General features: G+C 46.8%; 1 protein-coding gene across 3 annotated transcripts in view; it reads right to left on the reverse strand.

Annotated features, from left to right (window-relative positions):
- Positions 1–1061: 1061 nt before the first annotated feature.
- The window catches only part of RAD51 (RAD51 recombinase), a 262769-nt gene continuing 237946 nt past the window's right edge, over positions 1062–25884 (reverse strand). For all 3 annotated transcript variants that reach the window (XM_063947784.1, XM_063947782.1, XM_063947783.1), the window contains exons 9-10: positions 8494–8615; positions 1062–1821 (exon numbers count right to left, since the gene is read on the reverse strand). In XM_063947784.1, coding sequence (XP_063803854.1) covers positions 1698–1821; positions 8494–8615 — 246 coding nt within the window. In that variant the 3' untranslated portion in view covers positions 1062–1697. The remainder of the gene's footprint in view (positions 1822–8493; positions 8616–25884) is intronic.

Raw genomic sequence — 25884 nt, forward strand, 5'->3', positions numbered from 1 at the left:
TGCGTTTAACCACTTAACTGGCATGGTCAGATTTCATGCAACTGCGTCATCCCACAGTCCCCCCATTTTTGACGAGGAGATCCGTTCTGCAGATGTGCATAATATAATGTTTTAAAAAAAATACTTTTTCAACTTCATTAAATAAAATAAATTTTAAAAAACAATGTTGTTAATGCTTTTGAAGGGAAAAATAGTCAGTTAAGTGGTTAAATTGAATAGAGTCGAATGTATTGGGGGCTCTAGAATCCTGTTTGCGCAGTACAGTATTTTATTCAAAGCACTGATCTCACACAGCAGCGTTCCTCCAGCCTGTACAGTTTGAAAGCTGTGACATATACAGCAGGGTAAGGGGACATTATACTTCAACAGGTTGCTTTTTCAGATTGCACGATGTTTGATCCCAAGCAGCCCTTGTTCATCTACAGTTATTTATAAAACATGCACATATTCTGCAGCACTTTACATAGAATATTTAAGTTAGTCACATCAGTCCCTGCCCCAGTGGTGCTTTACATTTCCTATTACATGGAAACATCTACACACTAGGGTTAATTTTTGTCAACAGTGCATTCATTTTTTGTTGTGTGGGAGGAAACCGATGTACCTGCTGGAACACAACACAGGGAGAACATGCAAACTCCACACATATAGTCCGTAACCTCTGAGTGAATTTCTGACCTCTGTACTATGAGGCAATAATGCTAACCACTAAGCCAATTGTGTTGCCTTCTGTCCTCCTGATTGGCTTAGAGAATGTATTCTCAGTAGAATGCATAGTGCTCTCACCTGAGAAGGAGTGCTTTGAAAAATCTCTCTCCTCCCAAGCAACTGTTGTTCTAATGGAAAACGTCAATTTTTTTATTTTATTTTTGGCTACTACATAGTGCAGACAAAAAATAAGTAAGGTTTTGCTGGAAAAAATAAAATTGGCTGAGAAATACAATATATCCACATGTTGATAATACTCATTAAATAATTTGTTTACAGCTCAATGTATTTGCTGTGAAAAATAAAATGTGATAGATTGATAACTGTGATGATGCATTTGCCAAACAAAGGACTGAAATGATTAAGCAGTTTATTTTCAAATCATATATCCATATATACACTTATTACACAACAGAACTAAAAACAAACAAAAAAACATGGATTCATTACTATAATACAGGTATATATACACGCTTATATTACAAAGCTTGGAGTGGAACACTTGAGTACTTTTCCGTAAGCAAAAATTCACTTGTCACATTTTTGTATATGATTTATGATAGCTATGTGTTTGTTCTTTCCCAGAAACTATAGTATGGCAATAATGGCATTACATTTCTGCCAGTGTTGGATAGCTAGAAATAAGATAAGTTTAACCTTTGGCACCAAAGTAAAACAATGTATCTTGATAGTTTGTGTATTCCAGACAGTATTCTAGAAACCCGGTAATACAGATTAGGATAGCTAAGAAATGCAATTTAGAGTTAATCCATACACGGTGCAAAAATTGTGCTAAATTTTAGTTGTACTGTTTGTTGGGCACAACATACTTAAATACGCTGTAAAAGGCGGGTTCTATATCTATAAAAATTCCTGATTACAAAGCTCAAGTTTCCATTCATTACTCTTAGTCCACGTCCCTGGCGCCGGCAGCTTGCATTAGACTGGACAAAAGCCTGCCGTCTGTGAAAGTGGGGATTGTGTAAATCTCAATCCTTGGCATCTCCTACCCCATCAGCGTTAATAGCAAACATGGCCTCCGCCTCAGGCAGGCAAGGGGAGTCGTAGATCTTGCAGATACGGGTTTCTCCCCTGCCTTTTCTTAGGTACAATCTAAAGGAAAGATTCAAATTATCAGAGGGAATCTTAAAACTCCATGTAACCCCTTAATCAGGCAAACCCAAACCTCCCCAGCACCAGCAGTATTCAGCTAGGCATTGCCAGCCTCTGAAAATGGGTAGACTCTACTGGCAGACACAAATTGTCAACAGCTCCATTTACTACATGAATCTAACTTAGCGCCTTGAAGCCAACAGCTCAAATAGCTAAATTGGAAGCACGTAGTAAACGCATCTGCTGATATTTAAGCCAGGGTTTCCACAGAATCAGGAGCAAAAAATAGGATTTTAATTACCTACAGGTAAATCCTTTTCTCGTGGTCCGTAGAGGATATTGGGGTCCACATTAGTACCATGGGCTATAGACAGGTCCACTAGGAGCCATGGGCACTTTAAGAAATTGATAGTCTGGGCAGGCTCCTCCCTCTATGCCCCTCCTACCAGACTCAGTCTAGGAAACTGTGCCCGAGGAGAAAGCCATACTTTGAGAGAAGGATATAAAAGGATAGTGGTGAGATTCCGAACCAGCGCACGCAAACTAGAGGAAAGCCAAGCTAACCAAACTTTAAACCAGGAACAGAAACCGCTGAACCCACAATACTTAACCAAGTAACAGTGTAGGAAGAAACGATGCACTGGGCGGGCACCCAGTATCCTCTACGGACTACGAGAAAAGTAGAGGATACTGTCGCCCACATTAGTATCATGGGGATGTACCAAAGCTCCCAAACAGGGTGGGAGAGTGCTGAGGTTCCTGCAGAACTGATTGACCAAACTGAAGGTCCTCAGAGGCCAAAGTATCGAACTTGTAGAACTTAGCAAACGTGTTCGAACCTGACCAATTAGCGCAGAGGTTCTCAAACTCGGTCCTCGGGAGCCCACACACAGTGCATGTTTTGCAGGTAACCCAGCAGGTGCACAGGTGTATTAATTACTCACTGACACATTTTAAAAGGTCCACAGGTGGAGCTAATTATTTCACTTGCGATTCTGTGAGGAGACCTGCAAAACATGCACTGTGTGGGCCCCTGAGGACCGAGTTTGAGAACCTCTGAATTAGCTGCTCGGCAGAGCTGTAAAGCCGAGACACCCCGGGCAGCCGCCCAGGAAGAACCCACCGACCTAGTAGAGTGGGCATGTACAGATTTTGGACACTGCAAACCTGCCATGGAATAAGCATGCTGGATAGTGAGCCTGACGAAGCGTGCAACAGTCTGCTTTGAAGCAGGACACCTAATTTTATTGGGATCAGAGAGAATAAACAGCGAGTCAGATTTTCTGTGACGAGCTGTTCTCTTTACATACACCTTCAAAGCCCTCACAACATCCAAGGACTTTGAAGTAGTAGAGGTGTCGGTAACCACCGGAACCACAATAGGTTCGTTGATATGAAACACAGACACCACCTTTGGAAGAAATTGCTGAAAAGTTCTGAGTTCAGCCCTATCTTCATAAAAAATTAAATAGGGCTTTTGTGAGACAACGCCCCAGCTCCGACACACGCCTCGCAGAAGCCAAGGTCAACAGCGTGACTGCCTTCCACGTAAGAAACTTGACGTCAACGTTCTGTAAAGGCTCAAACCATTCCGACTGCAGGAACTGCAACACCACGTTGAGATCCCAAGGTACCGTAGGAGGCACAAAGGGCGGTTGGATGCGCAGAACCCACTTCAAAAATATCTGAACCTCAGGGAAAGAAGCCAATTGTTTCTGGAAGAAAATGGATAAGGCCGAAATCTGGACTTTTATGGAGCCCAAACGTAGGCCCACATCCACACCTGACTGCAGAAAAAGGAGAAAACGTCCCAGTTGAAATTCCATCACAGGAAATTTCCTGTGCTCACCCCAAGAGACGTATTTTTTCCAAATACATTGGTAATATTTAGACGTTACCCCCTTTCTGGCTGGGATCGGGGTTGGAATAACCCTATGCGGGATCCCTTTCCAGGCTAGAATTTCACGCTCCACCTAAATGCCATCAAACGTAGCCGTGGTAAGTCTTGATAGACAAACGGCCCCTGTTGGAGAAGGTCCTCGCGGAGAGGTAGAGGCTACGGCTTCTCTAGAAGCATCTCCAGTAGATCCGCATACCAGGCCCTTCTTGGCCAGTCCGGAGTAATGAGAATTGCTTGAACCTTTTCCCTTTTTATTCTTTTGAGAATCTTTGGGATCAATGGGAGTGGTGGAAAAACGTACACCATCTTAAAGACCCATGGAGTCACCAGAGCGTCCTTGTGGGTCCCTCGATCTGGAACAATACCGCTTGACCTTCTTGATGAGACGAGAGGCCATCATGTTGATTAGTGGCATTCCCCACCAATGTGTCATGCACTCGAACACCTCCGGGTGAAGGCCCACTCTCCTCGGTGGAGGTCGTGTCTGCTGAGGAAGTCTGCTTCCCAGTTGTCTACTCCTGGAATGAAGATCGCGGACAACACCACAGCGTGTCTTTCTGCCCAGAGGAGAATCCTTGTTACCTCTGACATTGCTGCTCTGCTCTTCGTTCCGCCTTGTCAGTTTATGTACTTTATTGCCGTCACATTGTCCGAATGAACCTGAATGGCTTGATTTTGAAGATGTGATGCCTGTAGAAGGGCGTTGTATATGGCCCTTAGTTCTAGAATGTTGATTGGAAGAATGGCTTCCTGACTCGACCATTTTTCTTGGAACTGTTCCCTCTGGGTGACTGCTCCCCAACCTCTGATGCTTACGTCTGTGGTTAGCAGAATCCAATTTTGAATCCCAAACCTTCGGCCCTCGGTCAGGTGAGAAGTCTGAAGCCACCACAGAAGAGAAAGCCTGGTTTTTGGCGACGGACAGATCCTCTGGTGCATGTGAAGATGCGATCCGGACCATTTGTTCAACAGATCCAGCTGGAAGGGCCTTGCGTGAAACCTTTCGTACTGCAGCACCTTGTAAGCGGCTAACACCTTTCCCAGAAGGCGAATGCATAGGTGCACCGATATTCGGGTTTGTCTCAGAACATCCCGCACCATTCAGTGGATCACAAATGACTTTTCCAACGGAAGGAATACCTTTTGTGCCTCCGTATCCAGTATCATCCCAAGGAACAGAAGCCTCCGTGTTGGTTCCAGATGAGATCTTGGTAGGTTCAGAATCCACCCATGATCCTGGAGTAGTCTGGTTGAGAGGGCAATGTTGACTAACAACCTCTCCCTGGATGGAGCTTTTAATCGGCAGATTGTCCAGGTACGGTATTATGTTCACTCTCTGTTTACGGAGGATAAACATAATTTCTGCCATTACCTTGGTGAAAACCCTTGGTGCCGTAGAGAGGCCAAATGGCAGGGCCTGGAACTGGTAGTGACAGTCCTGTAAGTCAAACCTTAGATAAGCCTGATGAGATGGCCAAATTGGAATATGAAGGTACGCATCCTTGATATCCAGAGACACCACCGCTCTCAGAGACTACATCTTGAACTTGAACACCCATAAGTACGGGTTCTACGACTTGAGATTTAAAAGGGGCCTTACCGAACCGTTCGGATTCGGAACTACAAACAGGTTGGAATAATATCCCTGGTTTTGCAGTTGAAGTGTAACTGGAATAATGACCCGAGTCTGTACCAGTTTTTTGAATTGCTTCCTGTAAAGTCATACTTGCTTCTTGAGAAGCTGGTAAGCCTGATTTGAAGAATCTGTGAGGTGGGAAATCCTGAAACTCCAGTCTGTAGCCCTGGGCTATAAGATCTTTGACCCAGGGATCCTGGCATGACGTTGCCCATATGTGAGTGAAGAATCTCAAACGGGCTCCCCACCAGCCTGTCTTCTAGGCAGTGCGGACCACCGTCATGCTGAAGGCTTAGAGGAAGCAGAACCGGGGTTCTGTTCCTGTGAACCTGCACTGCTGATTTTCTGGGATTAGCGCTATTGCCTTTGAAGGCCGTAGAACCACCTTTGGTTTTGTTTTCAAACTTCGCTGTCCAACAGGACTGCAGAGTTGGAGCAGTGTAAGATTTTCTAGCAGGGGGAGCTGCGGAAGGAAGCTATGTAGACTTACCCGCCGTAGCCTTGGATATCCACGTATCCAGTTCATCTCCAAAAAGGGCTTCACCTGTGAAAGGTAGGCTTTCCACGCCTTTCCTGGAATCCGCGTCCGCAGTCCACTGGCATAGCCACAAGCCCCTGCATGCTGACACTGAGTAAACTAATTTCCTTTATGGCCTCCATCATAAAGTTAGCAGAATCCTGTATATGTTAAAGGAGTAAAATTATCTCCCCCCCTAGATAAGGAATCTAACCCGTCAATTAGATTACCTGACCACTTTGCAATAGCCCTAGAGATCCATGCACAAGCTATAGTGGGTCTCCCCCGCAGCTGTGTACAGAGATTTGAGAGTGGTTTCAATCTTGCGGTCTGCAGAATCCTTCAAGGAAGCTGCCCCAGGAACAGGTTAAAAAAAAAAAAAAAAGCTATCTTACGAAACTGCCTAGAAACCGATGCGTCAACTATTGGTGGGTTTTCCCATTTTTTCCCCATCATCCTGAGGGAGCAGGAAGGATGCGAGTAACCATTTTGGGACCTGAAACTTCTTGTCAGGATTTACCCAAGTTGCTTCAAATAGGGAATTTAATTCCTTAGATGCAAGGAAAGTAGCTGAGGATTTCTTTTTCACATTAAAATAAGATTCCTCCTCATCCTCTGATACCTTATCAGGAATGTGCAGGACCTCTCTAATAGCTTCCATCAGGGCCTGTATTCCCTGTGACAAAGCAGCATCCCCCCCTCTGGGTCTCATACATCATCATCAGTATCAGCCTGCATTATTTGGGCCAGAGTACGCTTCTGTGGACAAATGGCAAGGGTCTGAGACGCTGGAATGACCACTGAATCTCTATTCATCAGGTCATCAACAGATTGCCTTAAGTATTGCGTCTCCTTCTCATTTTGGGATAATTTATTATAAATATTTGAAATCATCCCTTTTAATGAAACTAACCATACTGGTTCAGATCTACTAGCCTGAGAATGTGTACTGTCCTGAGTACACGGCAGTGATCCCCAAGATTGAGAGAAACACTCTGCTGTGCATGAAACACACTCCTTAGACATACTGTAGTAAATGTTAAAGAACACACACACTGGAAATATGTTAAAAACACAGTTAACCCACACAGAGCCCTCCTAGGGAGACAAAGAGTATAATGCAGGCAGCTACACAGCGCCCCTATAGCTAAATAACAAGTTTAGCTGGGTCGTAAACTAAGTACCCTTAATAGTGCTTAGTAGACCAAATATTGCTTTCCCCCCCTGCTATGACCCCTGGTACCACTGAGGTGTTCTGGAGTCCTTGTGGAGGAGCTGCGCTACCCTGTCAATCTGCCTGTGTATAGCTGCAGAGGGAAAATGGCGCCGGTGAGCTGCTGGATCCACTCAGAGTGAAGCCCCGCCCCATTAATGGCACATGGTCTTCCAGTTATTTTTTATACTGGCGGAGGTAATTATTCCATGCTACAGTGGGTTAAAACCCCTGTAGTGCACTGCCAGTGTGGGTATCAGTAGTGACTTCAGCTCGCCCCTCACAGCGGGCACTACAATGTCTCTGAAGCCTGGAGCACAGCCTGCATGTCAGCGCTGCGCTCCTACCCTTGTGCCGCCATTACAGCCAGTAACCCGCTAACCGGGAAGCCGGCCACCTACTCACCACTCTTCTGACTTCTGGCTCTGTTAGGGGTGGCGGCGTGCTGCGGATCTGTACACTTGCCGTCGTCGGGCTTGCGAATAGGACCCTCAGGAGCTCAGTGTCCTGTCAGCGGGGAATGGGACCATTAACCCTAGTGAGGTTCGGCCATTCCTTACCCCCTACGTCCCATGAAGCAGGCAGTCTGGTGCCAGCCAGACCTGCCTGAAAACAACAAAAAAGAAAATAAATGCAGAAAACTCTTAAGGAGCTTCCCAAGCGTGACCGGCTCCTCCGGGGACATTATCTAAACTGAGTTTGGGCATAGAGGGAGGAGCCAGCCCACACTATCAATTTCTTAAAGTGCCCATGGCTCCTAGTGGACCAGTCTATGCCCCATGGTACTAATGTGGACCCCAGTGTCCTCTAGGACGTAAGAGAAATACTGTATCTTAATACAGAACATAGAATATTGGGGGTCAATTTAAGTCAACAGGAATTGAATAGCGCCGAGAAGGAGCTCCCGGATCTATTCAGTAAGGCGCAATGTTATGTTGGAGTTGAGGATTTCTTCTCGCTGGGGTGTGGCACTTAAATCGGAGAATGCCAGTTTTCGCAATTAAACACCATGTTTAAGGCGCGAGAACCAGCATTCTCCGATATAGCAAGCTACAAGTAGTGCAGCACCCAGGGACAAAGGGCCTAATTCAGACCTGATCGCAAAAGCAAAATTTTTCTCTAATGGGCAAAACCATGTGCAGTGCAGATGGGGCAAACAAAATATGTGCAGAGAGAGTTATTTTGTTTCTGCACAGGGTAAATACTGGCTGGTTTATTTTTACACTGCAATTTAGATTTCAGTTTGAACACACCACACCCAAATCTAACTCTCTGCACGTTACATCTACCCCACCTGCAGCGCACATGGTTTTGCCCATTAGAGAAAAAGTTTGCTGTTGCAATCAGGTATGAATTAGGTTCAATATACACAAATGTCAACTTTTGAGACTGTAAACATTCCTTACCTTGTCGTGGATGCATGAGCTATGATATTTCCTCCAATGGGTTTTTTAGGATCCGCTGCAAACATTGCGGCTCCATCTACTTGCGCTACCACCTGGTTGGTGATTACAACAGCTACTCCAAACTTAAAAGGAAATAAATAGTTCAACTAAGCTATTGGAATGTACTTTTAACACAAGATGGCAGCAAAACATTGCAGTAATATGTAATAGTGCAGCAGCATATTATAACATCACAGAATGTATTTAATAAAATACATCTATATATTGTTCATTATGCAGAACAGGACATTTTTAACACTTTAAATACAGTATGTTTATAAGTCCACATAGTGTACCTGTCATGCAGTTTTCACATTTCCAACATTAATAGTACAGCTCAACATACACCGGAAGGTGAGTGGAAAAATAAACCGTTATGGTAAGAACTTACCGTTGATAACGGGATTTCTCCTATGTCCACAGGTATCCACAGGATAACATTGGGATATGCCGAAGCGACAGCAGAAATGGCACCTAACGGTCACGAGCTTTCTGGCCTCCCAGAATACATCGGGGCTCCTCCATATAATTCCGCCTACTGGCTCAGTCAAATCAGTTATTTTCACAGCAATTTAGGCAGGAGCATCAGGTAGAAACCTATTCAGACAAGAAGAACACACATGCAAGAGGGAAGAGGTTTAGTGATTGTAAAGATCCTCAAATCAGGTGCGTCAGGGTGGGACCCCTATGGACATAGGAGAAATCCCGTTATCAACGGTAAGTTCTTACCATAACGGTCTATTTCTCCGGCTGGGTCCACAGGTTATCCACAGGATAACATTGGGATTCCCTAAGCCAGTTTTAGTGGTGGGGACGCTCCTGATTAGACAGGAGACCCTTTCGCCTGAATTCAGCGTCATGAGAGGCAAAAGTATCCATGGCATAATGTCTAATGAATGTGGTAATGGAAGACCATGTGGCTGCCTTACAAATCTGTTCTGCTGAAGCACCATGTTGTGCTACCCATGAAGGACCTACCTTACGTGTAGAGTGAGCAGAGACATTAGCCAGAGTAGGGAGATCAGCACGAGAATAAGCTTCTGAAATTACCATTCGGAGCCATCTTGCCAGCGTCTGTTTACTAGCAGGCCATCCCCTTCTGTGAAATCCAGAGGATGAAGAGAGAATCTGTCTTTCTGATGGCACTAGTACGATCTATGTAGATTCTTAACGCCCGGACCACGTCCAGCGACGCTTCTCCCGCAGAAAGTCCTGATACCTGAAAAGTTGGGACTACAATCTCTTCATTAAGGTGAAATTTTGAAACCACCTTCGGAAGATAACCAGGCCTAGTTCTGAGAACTGCCTTATCTGGAAAAAATATTAGAAAAGGAGCCTTACACGACAGTGCTCCTAAATCTGACACTCTTCTAGCTGACGCCATTGCCAGTAGAAAGAGCACTTTAGCCTTCAACCATTTAAGATCTGCTCTCTTAAGTGGTTCAAACGGAGGTCCCTGAAGGATTTTAAGAACCAGATTCAAATCCCAGGGAGCTGCAGGAGGAACAAATGGAGGTTGAATGTGTACAACTCCCTGAAAGAAAGTACGCACATCCTGTAAGTCAGCAATCTTTCTCTGAAACCATACAGTTAATGCTGATACTTGAACCCTCAACGAAGCTACTTTCAACCCCTTATCCAATCCTGCTTGAAGAAAATTCAAAATCCTGGATACTTTAAAAGATCTTGGATTCAAACTTTTTCCACTACACCAATGAATATAGGCTTGCCATATTCGATGATAAATACGAGCTGAAGAAGGTTTTCTTGATCTAAGCATAGTTTGAATTACTTGTTTTGAAAATCCTCTAGCTTCTAGGATAAAGGTTTCAACAGCCACGCCGTCAAAGACAGACGATCCAAATGGCTGTGATAACAAGGCCCCTGCATTAGCAGATCTGGACGTTGAGGGAGCAGTATTGGTGCTTCCATGGACATCCTTAGTAGATCCGTATACCAATGCCTTCGGGGCCAAGCTGGAGCTATTAGAATTATGGCTCCCTTTGCTTTCTTTATTTTCCTCACTACTCTGGGTAACAGAGAGATTGGAGGAAACATATGCCAGATGAAATTTCCAATTTACTGACAGTGTGTCTACAAGGATCGCTCCGGGATCCTTTGTTCTTGATCCGTACATTGGAACTTTGTTGTTCAGACGAGACGCCATGAGATCTATCTCTGGCAGACCCCATCTGTTCACTATAGTCTGAAACACTTCTGGGTGTAATGCCCATTCGGTTTCCTGAATGGTGTGTCGACTGAGAAAATCCGCTTCCCAGTTCAGTACACCTGGGACAAACACTGCTGACAATGCTGGAAGATGGAGCTCTGCACACCTTAGTATGTGAGTTACTTCCTCCATCAATCTTTTGCTGTGAGTTCCTCCATGATAGTTGAGGTACGCTACCGCTGTTGCACTGTCTGAGCGGATCTGGACTGGTCTCCCTTGCAGACTGTCCTTTGCCTAAACTACAGCCATATAAATGACCCTTATTTCCAACAGATTTATTGGCAGGCGACTTTCCCTTATGGTCCATTTTTCCTGGAACCAAAGGCTTTCGAGTACCACTCACCAGCCCTGAAGACTGGCATCTGTTGTCAGGACTTGCCATTCCTTTATCCAAAAGGGTCTCCCCTTGTTTAAATGGTCCCTCTGTAGCCACAAAGCTAAAAACCTTCTTACATTTACAGGAAACGATCATCTGTTTTATTATTGTCTGATGATTTCCGTTCCATTTGGTCACAATAAGGTGCTGTAGAGGTCTGGAGTGGAATTGTGCATATTCCACCATGTCGAAAGTTGACAGCATCAGACCCAACACTGACACTCCTGAATCATGACCTGCACCTTGGCTATCTTTTTCTCTGGTAAGAAAATTCTCTGTAGACCTGAATCCAATATGGCCCCCAAATGAACCATCCGTTATGACGGATTCAGAGACGACTTTACCCAGTTTTGAGCCACCCGTGTCTTTGTAGACAAACTACTGTCTGTTGAAGATGGCTCAAAAAGTAATTCCTGCGAATAAGCTAGGATTAAAAGGTCGTCGACGTATGGAAATATTCTTATCCCCTGCTTGCGGAGATAAGCTGCCATAACCACCAGAATTTTGGTAAACACCCTGGGTGCTGTTGATAGCTCAAAGGGCAAAGCTTGGAACTGAAAATGTTGCTAGGAGGATGGCAAACCTGAGGTAACATTAATGAGACCATGCTATGGGCACATGTAGGTAAGCATCCTGTACATCCAGAGATACCATGTAATCTCCCGGTTCCATAGCCAACACTATGGAGCGTAACGTCTCCATGTGGAACCTTGGAATCCAAATGTATTTGTTTAACATTCTGAGATTGAGAATTGGTAGGAATTACCCATTTGGCTTCTGAATCGATAATAGATTGGAGTAAAAACCCCTGTCCCCGTTGCGACGGGGGTACTGGGATAATCTCACCAGACTGAAGCAATTTCTGAACTGCTTCTTGCAGAGCTCTGGCATTCGACTGTATACGAGACGGGCTGGTGCAAAAAAACTTTTGAGGAGGCTGCCTCCTGAATGGGAAACCGTAACCAAGAGATATCACCTTCTACACCCAAGCATCTGTCGTCGACTGCTACCATATGTGTGCAAATTATAGGAGTCGGCCCCCAACCCTGGAATTCTCCAGGCGGAGGCCCGTATCCTCAAGCTGATGGCTTCTGTTCAGGCTTGGAAGCCGGCTTTCTACTAGCCCATTGCCTCCTACCCCTGGCCGATTTATTAAACTGGGGTTGCTTAGGCTCCTCTTTTGCTTTGCCTTGCCATCGAAATGGCCGAAATTTTGAACCCCTAGTCTTAGGGTTATAACTAGCCGGAAATCTGACTCTCGGATTCAGCTTCCGATTCTAGAATATCTGACAATTGTTTTCCAAACAATATATTACCAGTGAAAGGTAATGCTTCCAGAGCCTTCTTGGATTCTGCATCTGATTTCCAAGTGCGCAGCCAAACTGCTGTACGAGCGGCTACTGTCAAGGCTGATGCTTTAGAAGCAATCGTACCAATATCAATTGCTGCTTCTTCCAAATATTGGGCAGCTTGTCTTATACGGCCTAAATGAGACTCCTGCTCCCTATTAGGAGGAGAGAGGCCATTCTCTAGTTCTTCCATCCATTCTGCCATTGCCCTTGCCATCCAGGCTGAAGCCATAGCAGGCCTTGAAACCGCTCCTGAGAAAAATAGGATTTGAATACCTACCGGTAAATCCTTTTCTCCTAGTCCGTAGAGGATGCTGGGGACTCCAAAAGGACCATGGGGAATAGACGGGATACGCAGGAGACAAGGGCACTCTATAAGACTTTGAATGGGTGTGAACTGGCTCCTCCCTCTATGCCCCTCCTCCAGACCTCAGTTATAGGAACTGTGCCCAGGGAGACGGACATTTCGAGGAAAAGGATTTTTGTTACGCTACGGGTGAGACACATACCAGCTCACACCACAAACACACCGTACAACTGGATTAGCAGGAATACCAGAGAACAGTATGAACGAAAAACAGCAACAAGCTGAACATAACCGATACACAACCTTTGTGTAATCGAAACAACTAACACAACTGCAAATAACAGTCTGCACTGGGATGGGCGCCCAGCATCCTCTATGGACTAGGAGAAAAGGATTTACTGGTAAGAATTAAAATCCTATTTTCTCTTACGTCCTAGAGGATGCTGGGGACTCCAAAAGGACCGTGGGGTCTATACCAAAGCTCCAGACCGGACGGGAGAGTGCGGACGACTCTGCAGCACCGATTGAGCAAACACGAGGTCCTCATCAGCCAGGGTATCAAACTTGTAGAACTTAGCAAAAAAGTGTTTGAACCAGACCACGTAGCTGCTCGGCAACTCTGCAGAGACCCCTCGGGCAGCCGCCCAAGAAGGGCCCACCTTCCTGGTAGAATGGGCCTTCACTGACTTCGGCAACGGCAATCCAGCCGTAGAATGAGCGTGCTGAATCGTATTACAAATCCAGCGCGCAATAGTCTGCTTGGAAGCAGGATTTCCAATCTTGTTGGAAGCGTACAGGACAAACAGATCCTCAGTTTTCCTAACCAGAGCCGCTCTGGCGACATAAATTTTCAAAGCTCTCATGACTTCGGGAGATTTTGGCACCGTTACAACATCCGAAACCACAGGCAACACAATAGGTTGATTTATGTGAAACGAAGAAACCACCTTCGGCAGAAATTGTTGACGAGTCCTCAATTCCGCTCTATCCACATGGAAAATCAAATATGGGCTCTTGTGAGACAAAGCCGCCAATTCCGACACCCGTCTGGCGGACGCCAAGGCCAAAAGCATGACCACTTTCCAAGTGAGAAATTTCAACTCAACCTTTCGCAAAGGTTCAAACCAGTGAGACATAAGAAATTGCAACACCACGTCAAGATCCCACGGTGGCACAAACGGGGGATGGATATGCAGCACTGCCTTCACGAAAGCCTGAACTTCAGGAAGGGCGGCCAATTCTTTTTGAAAGAAAATAGATAAAGTCGAAATCTGCACTTTGATGGAACCCAATTTCAGGGCTGCATCCACGCCTGCCTGCAAAAAATGGAGGAAACGACCTAGCTGAAACTCTTCTGCTGAAGCTTTCTTGGCTTCACACCACGACACATTTTCTCCAAATACGGTGAAAATGCTTCGCCGTGACCTCCTTTCTAGCCTTAAGGAGAGTGGGGATGACTTCCCCAGGAATACCCTTCTGAGCTAGGATTTGGCGTTCAACCTCCACGCCGTCAAACGCAGCCGTGGTAAGTCCTGAAATACGCATGGCCCCTGCAGTAACAGGTCCTCTCTGAGAGGAAGCTGCCAAGGATCTTCTATGAGCAATTCCTGAAGATCCAGATACCAGGCCCTCCGTGGCCAATCTGGAACGACGAGTACTGCCGGAACCCTTGTTCGTCTTATGATCCTCAACACCTTTGGAATGAGAGGAAGTGGAGGGAACACATATACAGACTGAAACACCCACGGAGTTACCAGGGCGTCCACTGCACTGGCTTGGGGGTCCCTTGACCTGGAACAATACCTCGGAAGCTTCTTGTTGAGATGAGACGCCATCATGTCTATTTGAGGAATTCCCCAACGCCTTGTCACTTCTACACCTAACCTCACTTCACCTCTTGATGAAGAGCCCACTCTCCTAGACGGAGATCATGTCTGCTGAGGAATTCTGCTTCCCAGTTGTCCACGCCTGGAAGGAAGACTGCTGACAGAGCGCTCACGTGCTTTTCCGCCCAGCGGAGAACCCTTGTGGCCTCCGCCATCACCGCTCTGCTCTTTGTTCCTCCCTGGCGGTTTACGTACGCTACCGCTGTTACGTTGTCCGACTGAATCAGGACAGGTAGACCTCGAAGAAGGTGTTCCGCTTGCAGAAGGCCGTTATAAATGGCTCTTAACTCCAGAACGTTTATGTGGAGACAAGATTCCTGGCTTGAACATTTTCCCTGGAAACTTCTTCCTTGTGTGACTGCATCCCAGCCTCGGAGACTTGCATCCATGGTCAGCAGGACCCAATCCTGGATTCTGAACCTACGTCCCTCTAGAAGGTGAGAACATTGCAGCCACCACAGGAGAGAAATTCTGGTCCTGGAAGATAGACTTATTTTCCGGTGCATGTGCAGGTGAGATCTGGACCATTTGTTCAGCAGGTCCCACTGAAACACCCGGGCATGAAACCTGACAAACGGAATGGCTTTGTAAGCCGCAACCATCTTCCCTAGCACTCGAGTGCATTGATGAATCGACACTCTTGCCGGTTTCAGAAACTCCTTGACCATGCAATGGATTTCCAGAGCTTTTTCCGCCGGAAGAAACACTCTCTGTAGTTCCGTGTCTAGGATCATGCCCAAGAAGGGCAGCCGAGTTGTCGGGATCAACTGAAACTTTGGCAAATTTGGAATCCAACCATGATGTCGCAGAACCATCAGGGAGAGCTCCACATTTCTTAGCAACTGCTCCTTTGATCTCGCCTTTATCAGGAGATCGTCCAAGTACGGGATAATTGTGACACCCTGCTTGCGTAGGAGTACCATCATTTCCGCCATCCCTTTGGTAAAGACCCTCAGGAACGTGGAAAGCCCAAACGGCAACGTCTGAAATTGGTAATGACAATCCTGCACCGCAAATCTCAGGAAGGCCTGATGTGGAGGATATATTTGGACGTGTAAGTAGGCGTCTTTTATGTCGACTGACGCCATAAAATCCCCCCCTTCTAGGCTGGAGATCACAGCTCGAAGAGATTCCATCTTCAACTTGAAAGTTTTCAAATACAGATTGAGGGATTTTAGGTTCAGGATCGGTCTGACCGAGCCGTCCGACTTCGGCACGACAAAGAGGCTCAAATAGAACCCTTCCCCCCGTTGGGACGGGGGAACCGGGACAATGACCCTCTGTTGACACAGCTTTTGAATCGCAGCATTGACTACTTCCCTTTCTGGGATAGAAACTGGCAAAGCCGATTTGAAAAATCGGTGGGGGGGCATCTCCTGAAACTCCAGTTTGTTCCCTTGGGACACTATGTCTAAGACCCAAGGATCTAGGCCCGATTGAAACCAGACCTGACTGAAGATTCGGAGACGGGCCCCCACCGGCACGGACTCCCGTAGGGGAGCCCCAGCGTCATGTGGTGGACTTGGCAGAGGCGGGGGAGGACTTTTGGTCCTGGGCGCCAGACACAGCAGGCGACCTTTTTCCCCTTCCTCTACCTTTTGAAGCGAGGAAGGATGAGCCCCTTCCTTTATTGTATTTATTAGGTCGAAAGGACTGCATCTGATAATGGGGCTCCTTTTTCTGTTGTGCGGGAACATAAGGAAGAAAAGATGACTTACCCGCAGTAGCGGTAGACACCAGGTCAGCGAGGCCGTCACCAAACAAGACACTACCTTTATAAGGGAGAGCTTCCATAGCTTTCTTGGAGTCGGCATCAGCATTCCATTGATGAATCCAAAGCGCCCTCCTGGCCGAGACCGCCATGGCATTGGCCCTTGATCCCAAGAGGCCAATATCCCTCGCCGCATCCTTTAGGTAAGCTGCAGCGTCCCTGATACAAACGAGAGTCAAAAGAATGTTATCCTTATCAAGGGTATCCATGTCAGATGCTAAATTATCAGCCCACTCAGGTCTGAGGAGTGCACCCGTAGTGACATAAATGGCCTTTAATGTCGTTTCCTGCTTGCGATCCGCGGGATCCTTGAGGGCAGCCGTGTCAGGAGACGGAAGCGCCACTTTTTTGGACAGTCGGGACAGAGCCTTGTCCACATTTGGAGATGACTCCCACTTTTCCCTGTCGTCAGAGGGGAAAGGATATGCCATAAAATTTCTCTTGGGAATCTGCCACCTTTTGTCAGGCGACTCCCAAGCCTTCTCACAAAGAGCGTTCAGTTCATGAGAGGGGGGAAACTTCACCTCAGGCTTTTTCCCTTTAAATAAACAAACCCTCGTATCTGGAACAGGAGGTTCCTCAGAAATATGTAAAACATCTTTAATAGCCACAATCATGTACTGAATACTCTTTACCAATTTTGGATGTAAACTGGCTTCACTAAAGTCGACACTGGAATCAGAGTCGGTATCCGTATCTGCCATCTGGGTAAAGGAACGTTTCTGTGACCCTGAGGGGGCCTTTACCTGAGACAAGGCGTCCTCCATGTATTTTATCCACGTTTGTGTCTGAGAATCAGATTTATCCAGCCTCTTAGACAATAACGCCACATTTGCATTCAATGTACTCAACATATTCACCCAATCAGCAGTCGGCTGTGCCGACAGAGTCACTCCCAAATCCTTCTCTGCACCCCCAATAACTCCCCCCGGGGAGGAGCACTCAGCCTCAGACATGTCGACACACTGTATGGACACACACAATTACACTGGCAATAGGGGACAGACCCACAGGGAAGCCTGTTTGAGTGAACACAGAGGGAGTATACCAGCTCACACCCCAGCGCCCATATACTACTTAAAAAATAATATATGATCACTGCGCTGTTTTAATACATATATGTAGCACCAATTAACTGTGCCCCCCGTTTTGCTCCCTGTACTTGTAAAGGAGAGTGGAGGTCCGGGCCAGCGTCTCTGCATGCTCTTGAAACAAATGTGTTAAACAGATGCGCTACCTAACAATGCCGCCTGCTTGATAAATAAAGGAATCCTCATTAAATTCCAGAAACAATGCAATAGAATATAAATTTAACAAGTGGGCGCAAAGGACCTACATGAATAAAAATCCTCAAGATAAGGGATATCAGACACAGTTCTTAAATCTTCAGAGCCACCGAATGATCAGTCAGATGGTATTCCTGAAGTGTCGCAGTCAGTGTTCTCAAATTCCCAATGCACCCCGTAAATCAATTGGATAAAAATCTTTCTCTCAATATAAAAAAGAAGAATGGATCATGGTGCAGATAGAATTTTTAGGGACAAACACGTTTAATAGACACAGGACACTCACAATTTTCATAAAATTAAAAGCATGTAACCAATCAAATGGTACAGTAGGAGATGTGGATCTCTGTCATCATCACGTTACCCTCCCACACCAGATGGAACAGGCTTAAGCTGGTGGCGTTTTTTGCTGTGGATGTGGCCCTGACTTCTGACCGAAAGCCTGTTCCATCTGGTGTGCTATCCGGAACCGCCAGTGGTATCCATATTACCATTCTGGGAGGGTAACGTGATGATGACAGAGATCCACATCTCCTACTGTACCATTTGATTGGTTACATGCTTTTAATTTTATGAAAATTGTGAGTGTCCTGTGTCTATTAAACGTGTTTGTCCCTAAAAATTCTATCTGCACCATGATCCATTCTTCTTTTTTATATTGAGAGAAAGATCTTTATCCAATTGATTTACGGGGTGCATTGGGAATTTGAGAACACTGACTGCGACACTTCAGGAATACCATCTGACTGATCATTCGGTGGCTCTGAAGATTTAAGAACTGTGTCTCTGCATGCTCTGCAGAGAAAGAAAATGGCGCTGGTAAGCTGTGCGGCTAAGCCACCCCCCACCCGGCGCGCTGTAGTCCCGCTCAAATTCAAATTATTATACTGGCGGGGGTCTCATATTTAGTTCCCAGGCACCGATAATATGCTTTTTTGCCAGTGAAAACTCCAGTAAACTGCTGCCCAGGGTGCTCCCCCCCTGCGCCCTGTGAGTGCCGTTGGTGTGTGTGTGTGTGGGAGCATGGAGCGCAGCGCGACCGCTGCGCTGTACCTTCGTTACTGAAGTCTTCTGTTCTTCTATATACTCACCTGGCTTCTTTCTTCTGGCTTCTGTGAGGGGGTTGACGGCGTGGCTCCGGGAACAAGCAGCTAGGTGCACCAAGTGATCAAACCCTCTGGAGCTAAGGGTGTCCAGTAGCCTAAGAAGCAGAGCCCTTAACTCAGAGGAAGTAGGTCTGACTTCTCTCCCCTCACTCCCACGCAGCAGAGAGCCTGTAGCCAGCAGGTCTCTCTGAAAATAAAAAAGCCTAACAAAGTATTTTCAGAGAAACTCAGTAGAGCTCCCCTAGTGTGTGTCCAGTCTATCCTGGGCACAGAATCTAACTGAGGTCTGGAGGGGCATAGAGGGAGGAGCCAGTTCACACCCAGTCAGTCTTATAGTGTGCCCATGTCTCCTGCGGATCCCGTCTATACCCCATGGTCCTTTTGGAGTCCCCAGCATCCTCTAGGACGTAAGAGAAATTTATTTTTCAAGAAGCTATCTACCCTTCTGTCTGTGACATCATTTAGTGAGGTAGATGACAATAGCAAATCAGATTTATGTACAAGTCGCAGTACATGTGCATCTACTTTAGGAGGAACTTCTCTTTTTGAACAATACACAGCTGGAAATGGATAAGAATCCCATTTTTTTGGAATCTTATATTTTTTACTGGGTGAAGCCCAGGATTCATCCATCATTTCTGTCAGATCCTCTGACCCTGGGAATTCAGTTTTAACTGTTTTTGTTCGTTTAAACACAGGTGCTTTAGACTTTGACACTGTTTTGGCTGATTCCTTCAATGAGAGAATAGCCTTCATTGCATCAATAAGTTCAGCTGTATCCTCTGAGCTGAAACACTGCGACTGATCATCATAAGGAGTATTTGAATATACTGTATCATCATCTGTTATATCATCTTGTGTAGTCTGCAACATAGACGTATCTATAATAGTCTTACCTTTACCTTGGTTACTAGCCTGGTTACTTGTAGCAGCTACTGGAACCAAACCATAAGGAGGGAGTGCATGTATGGGTTAATAGTGTAACCTATTCCCTGGGGTGGAACTGCAGGAGTTAATCTGTCCGTTATTGAAGACAAAGTCTGCGCGAACATACTCCATGGTGGATTTACTGGTTGTTGAACCAAATCCTGCTTTTTACTTTGCCGATAAGCAACAGTTTGCACATAACCCCTCATAAGTGACCAACTGGGCTATTTTAATTAACCCTGTTTTACAAGACAAACATGTTAAAGATGTAGGAGTGCCTGATAAATTATCATTGTCACTTTTGCCGCTCACAGACATAGTAATATTCTGTTTTTAGGACTACACAATTTGTGACTGAAAATCACCTATATATAGATATATAGAAGTGAGATCAATCTGACCACAACCGTGCACCTGACTTGAGGTTCAGAACAGAACTGACAACATATAAAAATAAGCAAACATACTAGCAGTCGGTCAAATGTTAAAAATAAGAATTTACTTACCGATAATTCTATTTCTCATAGTCCGTAGTGGATGCTGGGGACTCCGAAAGGACCATGGGGAATAGCGGCTCCGCAGGAGACTGGGCACAAAAGTAAAAGCTTTAGGACTACCTGGTGTGCACTGGCTCCTCCCCCCATGACCCTCCTCCAAGCCTCAGTTAGGATACTGTGCCCGGACGAGCGTACACAATAAGGAAGGATTTTGAATCCCGGGTAAGACTCATACCAGCCACACCAATCACACCGTACAACTTGTGATCTGAACCCAGTTAACAGCATGATAACAGAAGGAGCCTCTGAAAAGATGGCTCACAACAACAATAACCCGATTTTTGTAACAATAACTATGTACAAGTAATGCAGACAATCTGCACTTGGGATGGGCGCCCAGCATCCACTACGGACTATGAGAAATAGAATTATCGGTAAGTAAATTCTTATTTTCTCTAATGTCCTAGTGGATGCTGGGGACTCCGAAAGGACCATGGGGATTATACCAAAGCTCCCAAACGGGCGGGAGAGTGCGGATGACTCTGCAGCACCGAATGAGAGAACTCCAGGTCCTCCTCAGCCAGGGTATCAAATTTGTAGAATTTAGCAAACGTGTTTGCCCCTGACCAAGTAGCTGCTCGGCAAAGTTGTAAAGCCGAGACCCCTCGGGCAGCCGCCCAAGATGAGCCCACCTTCCTTGTGGAATGGGCTTTTACAGATTTTGGCTGTGGCAGGCCTGCCACAGAATGTGCAAGCTGAATTGTACTACAAATCCAACGAGCAATCGTCTGCTTAGAAGCAGGAGCACCCAGCTTGTTGGGTGCATACAGGATAAACAGCGAGTCAGATTTTCTGACTCCAGCCGTCCTGGAAACATATTTTCAGGGCCCTGACTACGTCCAGCAACTTGGAATCCTCCAAGTCCCTAGTAGCCGCAGGCACCACAATAGGCTGGTTTAAGTGAAATGCTGAAACCACCTTAGGGAGAAATTGAGGACGAGTCCTCAATTCTGCCCTGTCCGTATGAAAAATTAGGTAAGGGCTTTTATAGGATAAAGCCGCCAATTCTGAGACACGCCTGGCTGAAGCCAGGGCTAACAGCATTACCACTTTCCATGTGAGATATTTTAAATCCACAGTGGTGAGTGGTTCAAACCAATGTGATTTTAGGAATCCCAAAACTACATTGAGATCCCAAGGTGCCACTGAAGGCACAAAAGGAGGCTGTATATGCAGTACTCCCTTGACAAACGTCTGAACTTCAGGAACAGAAGCTAGTTCTTTTTGGAAGAATATTGACAGGGCCGAAATTTGAACCTTAATGGACCCTAGTTTGAGGCCCATAGACAGTCCTGTTTGCAGGAAATGCAGGAATCGACCCAGTTGAAATTCCTCTGTAGGGGCCTTCCTGGCCTCGCACCACGCAACATATTTACGCCAAATACGGTGATAATGTTGTATGGTTACATCCTTCCTGGCTTTGATCAGGGTAGGGATGACTTCATCGGAATGCCTTTTTCCTTCAGGATCCGGCGTTCAACCGCCATGCCGTCAAACGCAGCCGCGGTAAGTCTTAGAACAGACATGGTCCCTGCTGGAGCAGGTCCTTTCTTAGAGGTAGAGGCCACAGGTCCTCCGTGAGCATCTCCTGAATTTCCGGGTACCAAGTCCTTCTTGGCCAATCCGGAGCCACGAGTATAGTCTTTACTCCTCTCCTTCTTATGATTCTCAGTACTTTTGGTATGAGAGGAAGAGGAGGGAACACATACACTGACTGGTACACCCACGGTGTTACCAGAGCGTCCACAGCTATTGCCTGAGGGTCCCTTGACCTGGCGCAATATCTGTCCAGTTTTTTGTTGAGGCGGGACGCCATCATGTCCACCTTTGGTTTTTCCCAACGGTTCACAATCATGTGGAAGACTTCTGGGTGAAGTCCCCACTCCCCCGGGTGAAGATCGTGTCTGCTGAGGAAGTCTGCTTCCCAGTTGTCCACTCCCGGAATGAACACTGCTGACAGTGCTATCACATGATTTTCCGCCCAGCGAAGAATCCTTGCCACTTCCGTCATTGCCCTCCTGCTTCTTGTGCCGCCCTGTCTGTTTACGTGGGCGACTGCCGTGATGTTGTCCGACTGGATCAACACCGGCTGACCCTGAAGCAGAGGTCTTGCCTGACTTAGGGCATTGTAAATGGCCCTTAGTTCCAGGATATTTATGTGAAGTGACGTTTCCATGCTTGACCACAAGCCCTGGAAATTTCTTCCCTGTGTGACTGCTCCCCAGCCTCTCAGGCTGGCATCCGTGGTCACCAGGACCCAATCCTGAATGCCGAATCTGCGGCCCTCTAGGAGATGAGCACTCTGTAACCACCACAGGAGAGACACCCTTGTCCTTGGAGACAGGATTATCCGCTGATGCATTTGAAGATGCGATCCGGACCATTTGTCCAGCAGATCCCACTGAAAAGTTCTTGCGTGGAATCTGCCGAATGGAATCGCTTCGTAAGAAGCCACCATCTTTCCCAGGACCCTTGTGCATTGATGTACTGACACTTGGCCTGGTCTTAGGAGGTTCCTGACTAGGTCGGATAACTCCTTGGCCTTCTCCTCCGGGAGAAACACCTTTTTCTGTACTGTCCAGAATCATCCCTAGGAACAGCAGACGTGTCGTCGGAATCAGCTGCGATTTTGGAATATTTAGAATCCATCCGTGCTGTCGTAGTACTACTTGAGATAGTGCTACTCCGACCTCTAACTGTTCTCTGGACCTTGCCCTTATCAGGAGATCGTCCAAGTAAGGGATAATTAAGACGCCTTTTCTTCGAAGAAGAATCATCATTTCGGCCATTACCTTGGTAAAGACCCGGGGTGCCGTGGACAATCCAAACGGCAGCGTCTGAAACTGATAGTGACAGTTCTGTACCACAAACCTGAGGTACCCTTGGTGAGAAGGGCAAATTGGGACATGGAGGTAAGCATCCTTGATGTCCAGAGACACCATATAGTCCCCTTCTTCCAGGTTCGCTATCACTGCTCTGAGTGACTCCACCTTGAACTTGAACCTTTTTATGTAAGTGTTCAAGGATTTCAGATTTAAAATGGGTCTCACCGAGCCGTCCGGCTTCGGTACCACAAACAGCGTGGAATAATACCCCTTTCCCTGTTGTAGGAGGGGTACCTTGATTATCACCTGCTGGGAATACAGCTTGTGAAAGGCTTCCAATACCGCCTCCCTGTCGGGGGGAGACGTTGGTAAAGCAGACTTCAGGAACCGGCGAGGGGGAGACGTCTCGAATTCCAATTTGTACCCCTGAGATACTACCTGCAGGATCCAGGGGTCCACTTGCGAGTGAGCCCACTGCGCGCTGAAATTCTTGAGACGGGCCCCCACCGTGCCTGAGTCCGCTTGTAAGGCCCCAGCGTCATGCTGAGGACTTGGCAGAAGCGGGGGAGGGCTTCTGTTCGTGGGAAGAAGCTGTCTGCTGCAGTCTTTTTCCCCTTCCTCTGCCCCGGGGCAGATATGAGTGGCCTTTTGCCCGCTTGCCCTTATGGGGACGAAAGGACTGAGCCTGAAAAGACGGTATCTTTTTCTGCTGCGAGGTGACTTGGGGTAAAAAGGTGGATTTTCCAGCCGTTGCCGTGGCCACCAGGTCCGATAGACCGACCCCAAATAACTGCTCCCCTTTATACGGCAATACTTCCATATGCCGTTTGGAATCCGCATCCCCTGACCACTGTCGCGTCCATAATCCTCTTCTGGCAGAAATGGACATCGCACTTACTCTTGATGCCAGAGTGCAAATGTCCCTCTGTGCATCTCGCATATATAGAAATGCATCCTTTAAATGCTCTATAGTCAATAATATATTGTCCCTGTCCAGGGTATCAATATTTTCAGTCAGGGAATCCGACCAAGCCACCCCAGCACTGCACATCCAGGCAGAGGCGATTGCTGGTCGCAGTATAATACCAGTATGTGTGTATATACTTTTAAGGATATTTTCCAGCTTCCTATCAGCTGGTTCCTTGAGGGCGGCCGTATCAGGGGACGGTAACGCCACTTGTTTTGATAAGCGTGTGAGCGCCTTATCTACGCTAGGGGGTGTTTCCCAACGCGCCCTAACCTCTGGCGGGAAAGGGTATAATGCCAATAACTTTTTTGAAATTAGCAGTTTATCGGGGGAAACCCACGCTTCATCACACACCTCATTTAATTCATCTGATTCGGGAAAAACTACGGGTAGTTTTTTCACACCCCACATAATACCCTTTTTTGTGGTACTTGTAGTATCAGAAATGTTCAAAACCTCCTTCATTGCCGTGATCATGTAACGTGTGGCCCTACTGGAAAATACGTTTGTTTCCTCACCGTCGACACTGGAGTCCGTGTCCGTGTCTGTATCGACCTGAGGTAACGGATGCTTTAGAGCCGCTGACGGTGTTTGAGACGCCTGTACAGGTATTAACTGATTTGCCGGCTGTCTCATGTCGTCAACAGTCTTTTGTAACGTGCTGACACTATCACGTAATTCTTTCCATAAGACCATCCAGTCAGGTGTCGACTCCCTAGGGGGTGACATCACTAACACAGGCAATTGCTCCGCCTCCACACCATTTTCCTCCTCATACATGTCGACACAACGTACCGACACACAGCACACACACAGGGAATGCTCTGATAGAGGACAGGACCCCACTAGCCCTTTGGGGAGACAGAGGGAGTTTGCCAGCACTATATATATACAGGGATAACCTTATATAAGTGTTTTTCCCTAATATAGCTGCTGTATATATTTATTTGCCAATTTAGTGCCCCCCCCTCTCTTGTTTACCCTGTTTCTGTAGTGCAGGACTGCAGGGGAGAGTCAGGGAGCCTTCCTCCAACGGAGCTGTGAGGAAAAAATGGCGCCAGTGTGCCAAGGAGATAGGCTCCGCCCCTTTTTCGGCGGCCTTTCTCCCGCTTTTTTATGTAAAAATAGGCAGGGGTTAAATACATCCATACAGCCCAGGAGCTATATGTGATGTATTTTTTGCCAAAAAAGGTGTTTTTATTGCGTCTCAGGGCGCCCCCCCCCAGCGCCCTGCACCCTCAGTGACCAGAGTGTGAAGTGTGCTGAGAGCAATGGCGCACAGCTGCGGTGCTGTGCGCTACCTTAGTGAAGACAGGACGTCTTCTGCCGCCGATTTTCCGGACCTCTTCAGTCTTCTGGCTCTGTAAGGGGGACGGCGGCGCGGCTCCGGGACCCATCCATGGCTGGGCCTGTGATCGTCCCTCTGGAGCTAATGTCCAGTAGCCTAAGAAGCCCAATCCACTCTGCACGCAGGTGAGTTCGCTTATTCTCCCCTTAGTCCCTCGATGCAGTGAGCCTGTTGCCAGCAGGTCTCACTGAAAATAAAAATAAGAATTTACTTACCGATAATTCTATTTCTCGGAGTCCGTAGTGGATGCTGGGGTTACTGAAAGGACCATGGGGAATAGCGGCTCCGCAGGAGACAGGGCACAAAAAGTAAAGCTTTAGGATCAGGTGGTGTGCACTGGCTCCTCCCCCTATGACCCTCCTCCAAGCCTCAGTTAGGATACTGTGCCCGGACGAGCGTACACAATAAGGAAGGATT

Source organism: Pseudophryne corroboree, chromosome 12 (assembly GCF_028390025.1).
Source record: "Pseudophryne corroboree isolate aPseCor3 chromosome 12, aPseCor3.hap2, whole genome shotgun sequence".
Lineage (NCBI taxonomy): Eukaryota > Metazoa > Chordata > Amphibia > Anura > Myobatrachidae > Pseudophryne > Pseudophryne corroboree.